At 50.3% G+C, this 15325-nt stretch overlaps 5 protein-coding genes across 5 annotated transcripts in view; 3 read left to right on the forward strand and 2 right to left on the reverse strand.

Moving 5' to 3' along the window:
• Window positions 1–676, forward strand: part of BBA_05301 (glycosyltransferase family 50) — a gene marked incomplete at both ends in the record, with an annotated part of 1692 nt that extends 1016 nt beyond the window's left edge. Inside the window, 3 exons of the mRNA XM_008600398.1 lie at window positions 30–315; window positions 418–526; window positions 651–676. Of these exons, the coding sequence (XP_008598620.1) occupies window positions 30–315; window positions 418–526; window positions 651–676 (421 nt within the window). The remainder of the gene's footprint in view (window positions 1–29; window positions 316–417; window positions 527–650) is intronic.
• A 423-nt stretch (window positions 677–1099) lies between these two features.
• On the reverse strand, window positions 1100–2947 carry BBA_05302 (uncharacterized protein; the record flags this gene model as incomplete). The annotated part of the gene is made up of 2 exons (XM_008600399.1): window positions 1100–1359; window positions 1417–2947. The coding sequence occupies 2 exons, from the start codon at window positions 2945–2947 to the stop codon at window positions 1100–1102; spliced, it is 1791 nt and encodes a 596-aa protein (XP_008598621.1).
• A 4788-nt stretch (window positions 2948–7735) lies between these two features.
• Window positions 7736–9218, forward strand: BBA_05303 (subtilase-like protein; the record flags this gene model as incomplete). Its single annotated transcript, XM_008600400.1, has 4 exons — window positions 7736–8359; window positions 8413–8715; window positions 8775–8970; window positions 9046–9218. 4 exons carry the CDS (start codon window positions 7736–7738, stop codon window positions 9216–9218), a joined length of 1296 nt encoding a protein of 431 aa, XP_008598622.1.
• Window positions 9219–9910: 692 nt separating this feature from the next.
• On the reverse strand, window positions 9911–11464 carry BBA_05304 (squalene synthase; the record flags this gene model as incomplete). The annotated part of the gene is made up of 4 exons (XM_008600401.1): window positions 9911–10039; window positions 10090–10251; window positions 10303–11356; window positions 11409–11464. 4 exons carry the CDS (start codon window positions 11462–11464, stop codon window positions 9911–9913), a joined length of 1401 nt encoding a protein of 466 aa, XP_008598623.1.
• Window positions 11465–12447: 983 nt separating this feature from the next.
• Window positions 12448–14206, forward strand: BBA_05305 (DnaJ domain-containing protein; the record flags this gene model as incomplete). Its single annotated transcript, XM_008600402.1, has 3 exons — window positions 12448–12553; window positions 12655–13982; window positions 14042–14206. 3 exons carry the CDS (start codon window positions 12448–12450, stop codon window positions 14204–14206), a joined length of 1599 nt encoding a protein of 532 aa, XP_008598624.1.
• Window positions 14207–15325: the final 1119 nt, after the last annotated feature.

Raw genomic sequence — 15325 nt, forward strand, 5'->3', positions numbered from 1 at the left:
TTTCTCTCACTAACCTTGAAATGAAAAAGCTACGGAACGCCGTTTCTGGTGCACACCTATCTTCATCATGGCACCCGCATCGACCACCGGCACAACTTTTCACTTTACAACATTCTGCTGTACATCAACTCGGCGACGCCGCGCGGCTCCGTCTCGTCATCGTTGTTGCTGCGCACCGAGTCCATCGCCTTTGTGCCGCAGCTGCTCTTGTCGTGCGTGCTCATCCCGCTCGTTCTCGCCAAAAAGGACCTCGCCACGTCCATGATGGCGCAGACATTTGCCTTTGTCACGTTTAACAAGGTCTGCACGTCTCAAGTACGTTTCCCCCCCCCCCCTTCCCATTTCTTTATCCTTTCAACTTTTGTTTTGGCACAAAAGAAAAAAAAAAGAAAAAAGCTGCTAATGATTTGGTACTAGTATTTCCTCTGGTACATGATTTTTCTGCCGCTCTACCTGCCAGGCTCATCGCTGCTGCGGAACCCCAGGCTCGGAATCTCGGCCTTATTGCTGTGGGTTGTCGCGCAGGGTGCGTGGCTGCAGCAGGGCTATGAGCTTGAATTTCTTGGGAGGAGCACTTTTGTACCGGGCTTGTGGTTGGCCTCGCTGGCCTTTTTCCTAGTGAATTGCTGGATATTGGGCATCATTATCAGCGACGGAGCACGAGGTCGTTCAGTAGATAAAAAGACGCATACAGAATGAAAACTTGGACATCAGTGGCTCCGAGAGAAAATTGGCTAGTAGTAAATTAGAGAAATTTGGTCATTGATTTTAAAATTTCTTTATTATCGTGAGTGGCATAGCTCAATATGTATAGCCTAGTTCCATTTGCGCGTATCTTGGTACTCTGCGATGTGATGTATCTAAGAGATCGGATATATCTCCCCCACTTGAACCCAAGAATAAACAAAAATGTGTAAATAGCTGCCCGGGGGTATATAGGGCCTGGCAAAAGTGAAAATTATCCAGTCTCTTCGCCACAAATAACGCCATGCTGCCGCAAATTAAAAGAACAAGAAAGCGAGCCCAACGCCGGTGTATGATGCAATTGTAGCTAATTGGTTCCGAGTTTTCTGTGCCGCGCATGACAAGGCTGGGCGGCTCACAGAATCACCGTGCGGGTTGAAAATATTTGGTAATTGGAAATTTTGAGGGAGGTGATGCGCGCACGCGGGTTCTCGGGTGAAATGAGGATTCGTCCGTCTTTTCCGTAGGAAATGTAGCCAAAATTCTCGCTCAAATCCCGGAATTTGGCGGTTGGGCGAGCCGTGGCCATTTCGTTACAAATGTCCCTGCTCCAGACTCCGCTGCATTCGCCGCGTTGAAACAAAAAGTATGGGTTTAATGCGGGAATAATTGAGTCTATGGATCGAATTAGTAGAGAAGGCAGATATTGGTATCCGTAGTGTGTATACGAACCTAGATCGACGAACCGAATTCGGAGATATTCAACGCGCTGGAATCGAGCCAAAGATCTGATGCCAGAAATGACGAGCTTTTCAAAGGCCTCGATGAATCCCATATCTTGAATACCGGAGCCCGAGTCGGAGAAGATGTTGGAGTGACGACAGCAATTCTTAAGAGTGATGTCAATGGACCGGAGTCGACTTGGTGCAACGGCGCTCTGACTGGCCACCTGGAAAAAGTGATGGCAGATGCGCCCAGTGTAAGAAAACTGCTCGAGCCTCGGTATGATATTTCCGAGGACTGCGCATATATGTGTCTGGTGAGATGCTTTGGCATAAAACGCCGGAACCACGGCTTCCCGCCTGTAATCGTTTTCGAGGCACAGGCTAAGATGCTTGATACTCGCCGGAATGAACGGCATGAATCCAGAAACAGTAATGTAGCTCTTTGACTTGGGCTTGCTGTAAGCGCCTTGCCATTCCTCTAAATTGGGAAGAGCTCCAAGGATGGAAACAAAATCAGAATGGTCTCGCATCAGGTTCCATTGGCCTTTAGTGACGAGGGTCGTTACGGAGGGTATGAGGGGGAGAGTTGGCTCTGGGTGGAGGCAACGGCGATTATAGTTGAAGTGGACAACCTGAGGCGCTTTTCGACGTTCACCCCCCTCTAGTGTAAGAACCCTCGTCCGGGGCAAGACAAAAGATACAAATTTGAAGACATCCTCGAGGGTGCAGTTGTTCCCTGCGAGGGCATAGGACGCAGCCGACAGATCATCGGTGAGGATCACGGGCAGCAGGAAGGTATCGGAAAGTGCCAGAGGTCCGTGGCTTGGCTGAAAAACTGGGAACCAGATCTCAATATGTCTGACATGGTCGGCAAGATGCTGGCCTGGACCGGCGAAATGAACAATGGCCTGGTTAATGGAGCCGACGGTGCCTTTCAATTTGAGATGTCGATAGAGTCTCTGCTGCACCAAGATTCGCCAGGTGGGGCTGATGAGCGCCAAGCGTGTCATTTCCCGTCTCCTCGAGGAGCGCAGCGACGTTCCCAAGCTACCAGCTGCATTAGGCGACCACAGGCCAGACCTGGGGCAGATTTTGGGACTGACTCCGAGTAAATGGTCCAAGATGGCTTCGTGGATCTCGATGGGCAGACGAGAGAAGTGTGCGGCCGGTCGTCTCTGTTTATAAGTCTCGTCGGCAGATGGAGATGTGGTAATATGGTCAAGGGCAAGGGCAAGGGCAAAATCCAGTGTGCTAGAGTCTGCAGCTTCCTTGGTGTCGGTGAAGGGGTAGGGCGTGCTGCTGGGCCGCGCGGGAGGGACGACGGGAGAGTCGGGCTCCCGGGATGATTTCGTGTCTGGACTTGCGCGAGCGCTTTGGGATGAGGGCGGAACGGATATACTCGATGTGACTGGCGCGAACCTGTATGGTAGTCGAGGAATGAGGTGGTCGGACGGGGTTACTGGGAGTATTTTGTAGTCTGCAGCTACGGCTAGTTCGATGGCAAGGGCATCGCGGTCGAGAGTGCAAAGGTCGTCCATGACGGCAGATAGTTAGGAATAGAAGCGTACTGCAGCAAGGACAGGAGCATCTCAGTCACGACCGGGAGACGAGGGCGGCAGAGAGGCGCGGCGGGCTCGAAGCGCCGGATGGCGAGAAATCGAATTCCAGGATGAGGTTGAGACGACGAAGAATGGGAGAGAGAAGCGTTCGGTTGAGGCGAAAGGACGAAAAAGTAGTGGTTGCAAAGGCCAACGGTGGAAGTAGCAAAGGTTTCAAGGTACGGAATCACGTAGCGGACTGCGATCAAACAGCTGCGAGTGTGGTGGCCAAAGAAAAGTCGTGGTGGCGCAATGGGAGAAAGTTTGTAACCAAGCCTTGTGCAGTGTTGAGATTTGGGCGCAGTAATAGATGGTTAGTGGCACATAGAGACTACCGTCAAGGCAGGGCGAATGTATTTTCTCATAGGGCGGCAGGGTTGCTTGCGTGTCGATTATGAGGTCTTTCGGAGAAGCCGCGAGAAAAGGTTGGATGGTGATGTAGTGGCGCACTTGGGAGGGACCGGTCGGGATCGGAAACTGCCGCCGCGTCAATGCGGTATCGCTGCGGTTGAGGTTTCGAATCGATCAAAAGGACACAGTGTGCACGGCGAGAGAAGAAGAGGTGCAGCAAAACACAAGGCGGGAGAATACCTAAGAGAAGATAAAGGAAAGCAGAGGCAAAACGCAAACGCAGCAAAAGGGAGGAAGATGGGGAAATTGGGCCATGTGTTGTAATGGAGGCACGGCAAAATCTGGGCATCTGCAGGTGGAGAGGATGTATCCTGCATACCAAGCCAAGGTGAAGAGGTACATTAGGCCTACGTTAAGTAATCCGTGCAGAGTCAGGGATCGGCTAGCCACCTACCTCTTGGAGCACCACTGAAAACATCACTGAAAGCACCGTTGAAAAGCACTGCACAAATGCTCCACACGATGGGGGGTCGTCTATTTACGAGGTATTTCCTGGATTTAGGCGTGAGATGGTGTCATTTCATTAACCCTGCCATATTTAGAAGACCCTGAGAGTTGTTTGGCCACGTAATTAAGAAAAGATGGCCTTGGACGAGTTGGATCATCATCCATCCCAAGGTGCCCAAAATGCCTTTATCAATCAACAGTACAAATGCCCGAGATGCCCAAAAAATTTGCCTGGATTAAATACCACCCGATGCTCATCTCATAGGTCCGGCCCCGCCGTCACCGCCTTGGGCCGTGGCCGGAGAGGTGCTGCTGCCCAGTGATGCTCCCGCCTTTTTTTTTAGCTGCGCCCCATCGGCCAGATCTGGTGATGGCGCCCACTTTGTAAATGAGCTGCGGCCAATTGATTTCCTGATTCTACATCTTTTTCACTGGTAAACACCTCGCCGCCTCTTGCAAGATATGTCGTCCTCTATCAAAATCAGACAAGATGATAATTTATATATCTCTCCCCACATCGCTTTTTACTTTTCCCAGTCTCGCATCTATTATTATGAGGAATCATTCATCGCCCTGGTACGGATCCGTACTTGTTGTAAGAATGAGAGTATACGTAGCATCGAGAGTACTTTTACTCGTCACCGGCTGCATATCGCCTCCATGATACGTAGAAACAGTTGTCCTATTAACGATGGTTTACTGCTTTGCAGATCGCCACGCGTCTTCCTTGCCAACCAATGCCACCGCCACCGCATCACGCGCGCTCCCAACCATGCAGCCATTTAGCCATCCAACCATCCAATCATCTAACCGTCCAGCAGCTCACGTGTCTACACCATGGTTCGGCTAAGAACCCGTGCTTCACCACGTCGAGAAGAAAAGAGTCAAAGTGTATGCGTAGTAAGGCGCCCAAATACTGGCAATACTCTGACTCTCGGATCCAGCCGCCACCGAATATGTACGGCGCTCGCATAGAAGCTGTGCGTGAAATCGCAACCTTTTGCCACCAACTTTTCTTGAAAGAAATTAAGTTGATGTGTACAGCAAACGTTCCGTAGATCTTGATTGATGGCCGCCATTCAACGTCCGTGTGTGATTTTCACGTTGCAGCCACCCGTCGCTCACTACCACCCTTCCCAGCAACACGACCATGGTCCCATTCCTCGAGTAGGGTCCAAACATTTCAAGAATCACTATTGCAAATCCTCGTTTAGCCTCATCTTTTCCACCTAATTCGCGACGACCCAGCCTTTGATATGATTTGAGTCGCTGTAGAATTTGTCTCGCCGGCAATTAGCAGCATGGCTGGTATAGGAGCTTGGCCCGAGAAGGGCTGCTTGCATCCCATGTTGCAACGCCAATGTCGACTTTGTCCCCGTTTGCCCGTTTCGACCAAAACGTAAAGTGTCAGGCAGCTAAAGAAGCGGGGCTATTGATAACCAATCTGATTCTGTGGCTTTAAACAAGATAACAAAGGGGCCGGGTTTCACGTCAGAGACAGTGGGCCCGCGATGGCAAGATGGGTAGTTCTTGAGTCTTGGGGTGTTCCGTCAAATCTAGCCATTGAGCCTCAAGCCGCTGCCAAGTTCAAGTCTTATTATGGCCCATGTGCAGAAATGAAAGGAGCGCCGAGAATTAGCTAGTCATTTCTGGAAGAGTGCTCTTTGGGTGCAAGTCATTCTTCCAAAGCGAGTCAAACGAGCCCGGATAACCGAACAACCGCTGTTCAGGAATAAGTTGGACATTTCCCCAGACATTCGAAACGCTGCGCGGTTACATAGCTTGGCTGCAAGAACTCGATGTCATCTCAAGTACAGCATGGATGAGACTGGTTGCATACACCCCTTTTACTGATAACTACACTGCTTGCCCGAGGTTGTGGAAGCTGCGCATGATAATGGTAGTCTCTTACGGGACACCTGAGAGCTCACCAGTTTACCGCGCCCCTATTGCCTATTGTGCAGCAGAGCATCTAATCCCGAGGCTAAGAATTGTACGTTTCAAACAAGCCGATTACCTGAGAATACGGTAGCATTGATGATTATGCAAAAGAAAATTGATGACAATCTTTGCTTTCTAAGCGACTGGGAGTAGGCCGACCTGCTTGTATAAGCCGTGCTAATTAACCGGTATACATAGGTAGTAATTAGCTCGCTGGCGCCCTGCAGCCACGAGCTCTTAACATTCTATTTCTTCTCCGTGCAATCGAAGAAGGGGAACAAAAAAAAATAGAGAAAAAATAAAGAACAAACTAAACGTTTAATTTTGGATCAGCCTGCAAGTTTCGTTCAGCTTCGACCGCACCAGCAGCGTGATTTTTCGGTGCCTCGGGATCCAATCATCCCGCTCACACTCCCCCGGCGCCAAAACACGGCTTTCAACTACAGTGGATGTAATTCTGCGGCCACGACCGCCCGAATGAGAGCGCCAAGGGCATGCACGACAAATATGGCCCAACTTGCCTTGCTTGATGATTCAAATAATTCCGAGCAGCAATGTGCCAGTCAGATTTTTATTTTTTATTTTTCGATTCATTAGGGATGATTCTCTCCACAATCACCTATGCCGTATTACGGACGGATATAAGTGCATCACTAAAACTTGCCCGCCATGGTTGATGAATTTTTAGCCATATACGGATGATTACCCAGTTATTACCTTAGTGAATAGCATCAGTAATAACTACATTGTTCCAGCACGTCGGTCGACAAATAACTCCCCTTCCTTGATTATTTCTCTCTCAACCACCCCCTTGGAGCGCCCAGCTGTTTGAGACTTGCATCCGTGTCCGTATTTCGAAACGATTTGTCCTGCAGCCTCTGACAGTTGATCCCGCACCTGTCAGCTACCCTTTTTTTTTTTTTTCAACCTTCCCCTTGAGTCTTGGCCAATCAAATCGATTCGGCTAGCCGCCCTCCGACTTAATTTCCTTACCCCATGTACCCATCTTTCTCCATCGCGCCTCTTGAGCACCCCCGTTCCGGAGGGGCCCTTGTTCGAACCAACGACAACACACACACACACATACACACCTTACTTATAATGTACACTACACAGAGCTTGCTTGCTTGCACGTCGCACCAATGGCCCGCCCGCCGCAGCATCCAGCGGCTAAACTGCTGGATTTGGGCCTTTTCGTGCACGTTTGACCGACCGCTTCTCATGCTACTTTGTTATTATTAGCCAGCATTCGTACGGTATTTCTCGCTCCTTTTTGCCCACCCCCTTGGTGCCCTCCCCCAGTGCCCTCCCCAAAAGAGGCACCCAGACTGGAATCATCTGCCACCCCCCTTCCCCCTTCTTGGCTTCTCGCCGTTTTGTCAGGAAAAAGAAGAGGCCAGCCAAATATGGTTTCCAAGTAGACGGGGCTTTTGCTTCAGAAGTTCATATGCCCATGTTTCTCCCTTTAGCCTCTGCCTCTGCTTTCCGGCGCCCACTCTTGGCATTTTCTTCAGCTTATTCCCGCTTTCTCTTCTTGTTTGTCTATTTCTAGTCCGCTTACCCTCGTGTAGCCCTCGTCTCTCTTTCTTGCCGCCTTCTTTTCTTCCTTGTCCCCTGTCCTGTGTAGAGTTCTCTTCTTTGGCGGGCCATTCTTTCAATTCACTTCTTGATTGTGTTTGGCTGGGCCAACAACTCTAACATCTTAGCTCTCTTGGTCTTTCTGCCTTTTATTCATCTTTATTATTATTATTATTACTATTATTATTTCCTTTCCGCCAGCGCTGCTTTTCTTGTTCGTCATTTCTGTGTCTTCTTTTCTCGTGCCATCGCCAGCACTTCGAGCCTCTTATTGTTGCGGCTCCGACACATCCGCTCGATCACGCTTCATCACCAGGCTGCACATCTGCATTCACCAGATTCCTCTTCACCATGGCGCAATTACAATTCCTCGTCGCCTCTTTACTCTTGTTTCTCGGTCGCGCTGCCGCTGCTCCTCGTAATCCCCCCGCCGCCGCCGCCGCCGGCCCCGACTCGACCGGTTTCAGGCTTCCCATCAGCAACTTCAACGCCAAGGCTGAGAATATCATCCCCAACCGCTACATTGTCGTGTACAAGGGCGAATTCAACTCAACCGCCATCGATGCCAAGGAGGCGTCCTTTGCCACCACCCTCAAGAAGCGCAACCTCGGCAAACGCGGCCTTGGCGGCCACCTTCTCTCCACCGAGGTCCGCTCGCTCGCCATGGATTCTTGGCGCGCCAGCATCCTGGACGCCGACGACGACATGTTTATGGAAATGTATAACTCGAACGAGGTTGACTACATCGAGGCCGACGCACGTGTCCACACCTTCCTCACCTTCGCGCAGACCAATGCCCCCCCAGGCCTCGCTCGCCTCTCCCATAACCGGACTGAAAACAGCCCCAACACCTATGTCTACGACTCGTCCGCCGGAGAAAATATCACCGCCTATGTTGTCGACACTGGAATTCGCACTTCCCATATCGAGTTCGAGGGACGTGCTGTCTTGGCTGCCAACTTTGTCAACAATGTCGTAAGTCTGAACAAGACACCCGATCCACGCCTTTCTGCTGACCCATTCTTCAGGACACCGATGAAAACGGCCACGGGTCGCACGTCGCCGGAACCATAGGCGGTGCTACCTATGGTGTCGCCAAAAAAGCCCAACTCGTGGGTGTCAAGGTCCTCGACAAGAACGGCGCCGGTGCCAACTCGGGTGTCCTCGACGGCCTGCAGTTTGTCATGAACGATGTTTTGAAAAGAGGCCTCGGCGGCAAGTCCGTCATGAACATGTCCCTCGGTGGTGGCCGATCCGAGGCCGTCAACCGCGCCATCCAGCAACTCTTCGCCGCCGGCATTGTCCCCGTTGTCGCCGCCGGCAATGAAAACGTACACTAGTTCTTACCCCATCACCCCAAGACTCACATGCTAATACATGTGGTTTGTAGCAAGATGCAGCCAACACGTCGCCTGCTTCCGCCAAGGCCGCAATATGCGTCGGCGCCATCAACGCCAAAAATGATGTCAAGGCCAGCTTCTCCAACAAGGGCGAGGCCGTCGATATCTTCGCACCCGGCGTTGACATCCTCAGCGTCGGCATCGACTCCGACACAGCCACCAACACCCTCAGCGGAACCAGCATGGGTACGTACCGCGCTCATGTGCTTGCAACTTCATGAGTCAGCTTTACTGATTTCCCCTTTCTTCCCCCAAAAACAGCATCACCCCACGTCGCCGGCCTTGCCGCCTACTTCCTCGGTCTCGAATCAAACCTCAACCAGCCCGCACAGGTCGCTCGGCTCATCACGGGTCTCGCCGACAGAAGCGGTGACGAAGTGCGCCGCAACGACCCGCAAACCACAGACCGCATTGCCACCAACACCATTGGATAAGTGTGCAGCGCTCTGGAAAACAAAGAATGAGAGAAAGAGTGATCTGTAGGGTGAAGGATGTAATTACATGGCTGCCCTCTCTTGATACCCGACATTCCGGGTACCCTTGTACATGCATGTGTTGCCTGTCAACTTGAGATTAGTAGGTATCATTGACGAATCACCCTTAAAGCTGAACGCGCGGTTGTTGCGGTAAACGAATTACGAATTGCATCAAGATCAACAAGCAAGAGGCCCAACTGAGGATTGAGTTTGTAATAATATCGTTTAAAAAAGAAAGACAGCTTACATAATGGGTATGTCTGCTTTTCAACAAGGAACGGCCTTTGATAAACACGAAAAGCAACACCAAGTCGTGCCCGGCTCGCAAGAGCCAGGCTGAGAGCAAGATTGATATAAGCACTTCTTCGGCACAACCATAGTCATAAAAGGACTAGATTGCAATTTGACATCCGTGCTAACAGATTTGTACAAATCAAAAAGCAAAGTATGAAGACTCACAAAACGCTGCCCACCGACGGGTATCAAAATGGCATTAATAATTAGTCTCGCTGATAAAGTGGCCGTTGCAATCGATTGCAGCCTTGTAAAATGTCGCATGGTATATGGTGCGTATATAATGACGTCTCGGACGGCCGAAATAATAGGGTCAAAGTAAAAACAATTCGACACGCATACGTTATACATTATTTCTACAACTCGTCGCGACCAGCACCGGCGAGAGGTTGGGGGGGTTTGGGAGCGTCGAGGCTGGTCCACAGCTTCTTCACATCGTCAAACGTCGAGGAAAAGTCGGCACCAAAGAACCAGGCAATACCAACCTGAAGCCTCGTCAGTCATTAGTATAGCAGCAAGTTCACTTAGAACTTACCATAAGAAGAGCCATGAAGACAAGGGAGAGAATGACAACCATCCACATAACGAAGCCCTCACCGGGGTCAGCAGTAGGCTCGCCCAATTGTCTCTTCTCGTTGGCAGCATTCAATTTGGCCGCATCCTGCTTGGGATACAAAGTCTCGATGAATTGCTCAATCTGTAACATTGTCAGTACACAAGCAGCGAGGGCCAGGTTTTGTTGACTTACCTTGGCACATCGCGCACTAATGGCCAAAAAGTTAGGATCACGCGGATCGTTCTTCCTATGAATGCGGCGAACGTATCTCCGGAAAATTTCGCAGACAGTAAAGAGGTTTTGTGTGGACTCGAACATGATTTGGCAGGTATCGCCCTTGGTGATCTTTACATTCCGCTCGAGGATGGCGGGATTGCGAAATATTAGCTCGAGTGTGGCAATTGCCATCGTCTGTGGGATAGCAACAAAGTTGAAACAGCTCTGATCGCGCATGCCGGCCATATAGAAAAGGCACTCTTCAACGTGTTTGAGGGCATCAAGCACCATTTCGGAAATGCAGTTGAGGGCCTGTTCACGCTTAGAAAGCTCAAAGAGGTCCTCCCATTTGTCGACATGCTTGCTCCAGATCTCTTTGGGATACCAACGACGACCGTCGACCCAATCCTCGTGAATGTCACGAATGATATTTGTCTTTTGTAGGAATTGTCCCATAGACTCTGTGAGGGATGGCCTCTCGGCGAGCTTAGGGTTGGCCAGCTCAGAGGTAACAAAAAGGCGAGTGAGACCCTCACCAACGAGGCCAGCAACGTAGTGGCAGTAGAGCTCATAGTCCTCGATAGTCTGTAGGCCGTTCTCAATCTTGTCGGTGTCGGCGGCGTAGTCAGCCATGCCGTTGCCCATCTTCTTGGTGAGGTCCTTGATAATTTCGTAGTACTGGGGCTTGAGGTTCTTCAACTCGGCAATGACCACGTCAAAGTGCTCGAGCAATTCGGCATCCTTTTCTTTACTACCGTGAAATTGCCAGCCATCAATTTCCATAGTATCGTGGAAGTTGCGTAACAGAGGGGTTTTCTTGTCGAGAGGAATCGTCATGTCATCTTCGATAGTGTCCAAGCCTCGGAGGACAAGATAGAAAAGAGCTACAGATACGAGAAGTTCGGGGTTCAGCTCCTGGATAACCATGGCAAAACTGCGACTGGTCATGTTGAGGTAGCGAAAGCACTCCTTGAGATTTGCAGACTCCTGGCTGGTGTCACGCCTGTGAACGGGCTCATGCCAGAGCTTCCTAAGCGACGTTAGCTATGTGCTTGACAGAATATGCTAGTCGCTGACCGTACCATTGGATAATGGAACGCAGCTGGTTTGGATGCATCAGGTAGTAAAAAGCACCCATTGTGACGCTGTAAAATTTTCCTTCTGCTGGTGGGGTCAAGACGCGGAACTGCAATTGAGGGAGAATGGATTGGAACAAGTGAATGATTCAGTGTCCTAGATGTAAGAAGGACACAACTAGACAGTGCGAGCCTTGAATGAGATAGATAGGCCTCAGGATCGTAAGAAGCTGGCAGGCAAAGTTGGTAGAAATTGAAGAAGGAAAATTAGGGGCTCGTAGGAATTTAACTTATCCATAGGCAGTTGGGTCTCCACGTGGGGAACCAGGCTGGTTGGCTGCAAAATTCAGCGTCTTCATTGGTACGGGGAGCTAGAGCTTCCAGCCGGAGAATAGTGCCGAAATTACGAGAACGAGTACGCCTGAGGCCTGACGTCCGCATAACAGATCGCGACAAAGTTTGCATCACATAGAGTCGGATTTAATATAAGTGACCGGTCCCGTATGGGATCAATCAGTGTCTCACGCGGTCAATAGAGCACAATGTGAAGGCTCATAAATAGTAGGTACGCTGCTAGCTTCGATGGTCAGGTTGACGGCTGACTTTATGAATATGAAAAGACTATTAGTAAAATGAACAAGAATATAGAGGAGGAAATCATAAGATAATTGCACCATAAACAGAAAATCTTGAAATCCCTCCAGCGAATTAATAAATCGCCTCCTTGTCACTCATTTGTTCGTCCCATGTCCAAAGCTGCTTGGTCTGCACCGCCATCATTCACGTGCACCCGCCACAGTAATGGATAAGACGTGTGGCTTGGCCCGGCAAACAGACACAGCCCCTCCATTACGTAGCGGTCGGTATCGGTCATCCTGGGATAAAATTTCCCGACCAGGCACCATTACACTTTCGGTTCTCTATCCCCCCCTCGCAACCGTTCGCCGCGGGCCGCTGTTGTCCCGGTTTGGTATTTCAACTCCCTTCGTATTCCAGAATCTCATTTCACCATACACGGCTCGCCGTGCGTCCCGAACACGCCAAAATGGTTGTCGACACGGTCTACTACGATGCGCTGGGCGTTCAGCCCACCGCGACCGAGCTCGAGATAAAAAAGGCCTACCGCAAGATGGCTATTCTCCACCACCCAGGTATAACCAACTCCTCAGGCAATGACGCAGAGTCAACTTTGATCGGCCACTCACGCCGTCCGCCACACCGGTCAAGCCAGCTAACCCGGTTCTCGCACCAGACAAGAACCCCAACGACCCGACCGCTCACGAGAAGTTCCAGGCCATCGGTGAGGCGTACCAGGTACTTTCCGACAAGGACCTCCGTGCCGCCTATGATAAGTTTGGCAAAGACCATGCGAAGCCACAAGAAGGGTTCGCCGACCCGGCCGAGTTCTTCTCGTCTATTTTCGGCGGCGAGGCCTTTGTCGACTGGATCGGTGAGATCAGCCTCATGAAGGATCTGACTGCCACCATGGATATCACTATGCAAGAGGAGCAGGCTGCAGCAGAGGCTGCCGAAGCTGAGCAGGCCGCGAGCGCAGCCGAGGGCACTAGTAAAGACGAGGCCGACTTTCCCGGCACTGATGAAGCTATAAAGGAGTCTATGAAGGACCAAACAGCAGCCGCCGCCGCCGCACCCCCACCTACCGTCGTCGTTGAGGAAGAAAAAACGCCTTCCAACGCCACCCCAAGTGTTGCAGCCGCCCCAAGTGTTGCTGCCGCTCCGGGTGTCGCCGCCGCCCCGGGTGTCGCCGCCGCCCCGGGTGCCACCACCAATCCTGCCCCTCCCCGCTCTGATGCGACATCGCCGGCTCCCTCGACCGGCTCTCACAGCCGCACACAAATCCCCTTGCGCCCTGCGCTGGCCGACAAGGCATATGATGCTAGCTCTGCAAACGCCGCCTCCCTTTCCGCCGAAGACGCCAAGAAGGATAAGAAAAAGTCGGGTCTGTCCAAGGAACAACGCGAGCAGTTGGCCGCTTTCGAAAAAGAGCGCGCGCGCGTTCGCCAGGAGCGCGTCGACAACTTGGTTCAGAAGCTGCAGGACCGCGTGAGCGTATGGACCGAGACGGACAAGGGCGACGACGTGACCCGAGCTTTTCAGGAAAAGATGCGTCTCGAGGTGGAAAATCTCAAGATGGAGTCGTTTGGAATTGACATTCTGCACGCTATCGGTCAGACGTACGTCTCCAAAGCCTCGGCCCTGCTGCGCAGCCAAAAGTTCCTCGGCTTCGGCGGCTTCTTTGGCCGTCTCCGCGACAAGGGCACGCTGGTCAAGGAGACGTGGAACACCATCAGTAGCGCCATCGACGCCCAGCAGACCATGGAGGACATGGCCCGCATGGAGGAAAAGGGCGGCGAGGATTGGACCGACGAGAAGCGCAGCGAGTACGAGCGCCGCGTGACGGGCAAAATTCTCGCCGCTGCCTGGCGCGGCAGCAAGTGGGAGATTCAGAGCGTCCTGCGTGAGGTCTGCGATAGTCTCCTGAACGATAAGAAAGTTCCGCTGTCCAAGCGCCTGGAGCGAGCCCACGCCCTGATTCTTATTGGTGACATCTTCAATAAGGTATGCACAGAACTTTTATAAAACACGTCATCAACTGACTAACATTTTCTTGTTTGCAGGCTCAACGATCTCCTGAAGAAGAAGGCGACTACCTCGTGTTTGAGCAGCTCGTCGCCGAAGCCGCCAAGAAAAAGGAAGACGAACATAAGCACAAGAGGGACAAGAAGGCCAAGGAAAAGTCTGCCGGTACCGCCGGGGATGTTCCGAATGTACCCAAGGCGTAATCACGCATAAGAAGGCCTAACCCGAGAAAGAGCTGAAAAGGCGAGTGTTGAGTGGTCGACCAGAAACTAGTTAATATTCCCCAAGAAGTAAATGTTTAGACGAAGGTCATCGTTGACGAGCAGGAAGTGAGGCAAGTATATTAGGAAGCAGACCCTTTGTGAAGGACATAAGTCGCGGCTTACAAATTCTCCGCTCCAATCCGAAAGAGGTCAACTTTAGTGGTATTGTTTTAGATGGGCTTGGTGTTATAGACAGACATAAATAGCACAAAGATGCGTTTTCCTACCCAATTCTTTACCTCGGGCGCTGTGGCGAGAACAGTCTACGTCCCATCGAAGGGAGCTTTGCTCCCAAGCACTGTCTCAAAAGTGTGTGCCGAATCCAAGCTGGATTTGCCAGATTTACCCTTGAGCCTGGCCGATTAATGGATATCCGTACAAATGCGGCGGCATGTCCGATTTGAAATTGTCGCCAGTCGTTGGGGCTAATCCGACTCGTAACCGCTTCACTCGACACTCAAATCGGCATACGTAGTTCACGAAGCCCCAGTGTTCTGGAGGGCGTTGTTTTTGGGAACTCTCTCTCCCCAAGATCTAGGCACTTTTTTCCCTGCCATCGGAAGTCTTGGTAGTGACTAAAAATAGCGGCTAGCCTTTCCGCACAGTTGCTACAGTGGCCAGTGGGTATCAACAAGTGCCAGTAAAAGCGGATTTTATACCTAAGCAAATACTTTTTAAAGTGATATAAGACTCTCAACATAACTAATAAAATTCTTTATACCTATTAAGAAACTATTTCGTTTTTTATATATCTTAATAATTTTTATTATTAATTATAAAATTATCTTTTTTTAAAGAAATAAAACTTTAATTTTTTTTTAGTTATTTTTAATATTTTATATTTAATAACTAATTAATAAGTTTTAAAATATAACTATATTAATAATAATTTAATATTTATAGATTTAGTACTCTATAGTCCTTTATTTTTTTCTATACTACCTTATATATTACTTATTATTATATAATTATAGTATATTATAAAGTACTTAAATAATATAGTTAATAAGCGAGTAGCGTAGATAAGCGAGTAGCGTACCTCTACTAACCTATTATATC

This window comes from Beauveria bassiana (assembly GCF_000280675.1).
Source record: "Beauveria bassiana ARSEF 2860 unplaced genomic scaffold BBA_S00013, whole genome shotgun sequence".
Classification (NCBI taxonomy): Eukaryota; Fungi; Ascomycota; class Sordariomycetes; order Hypocreales; family Cordycipitaceae; genus Beauveria; species Beauveria bassiana.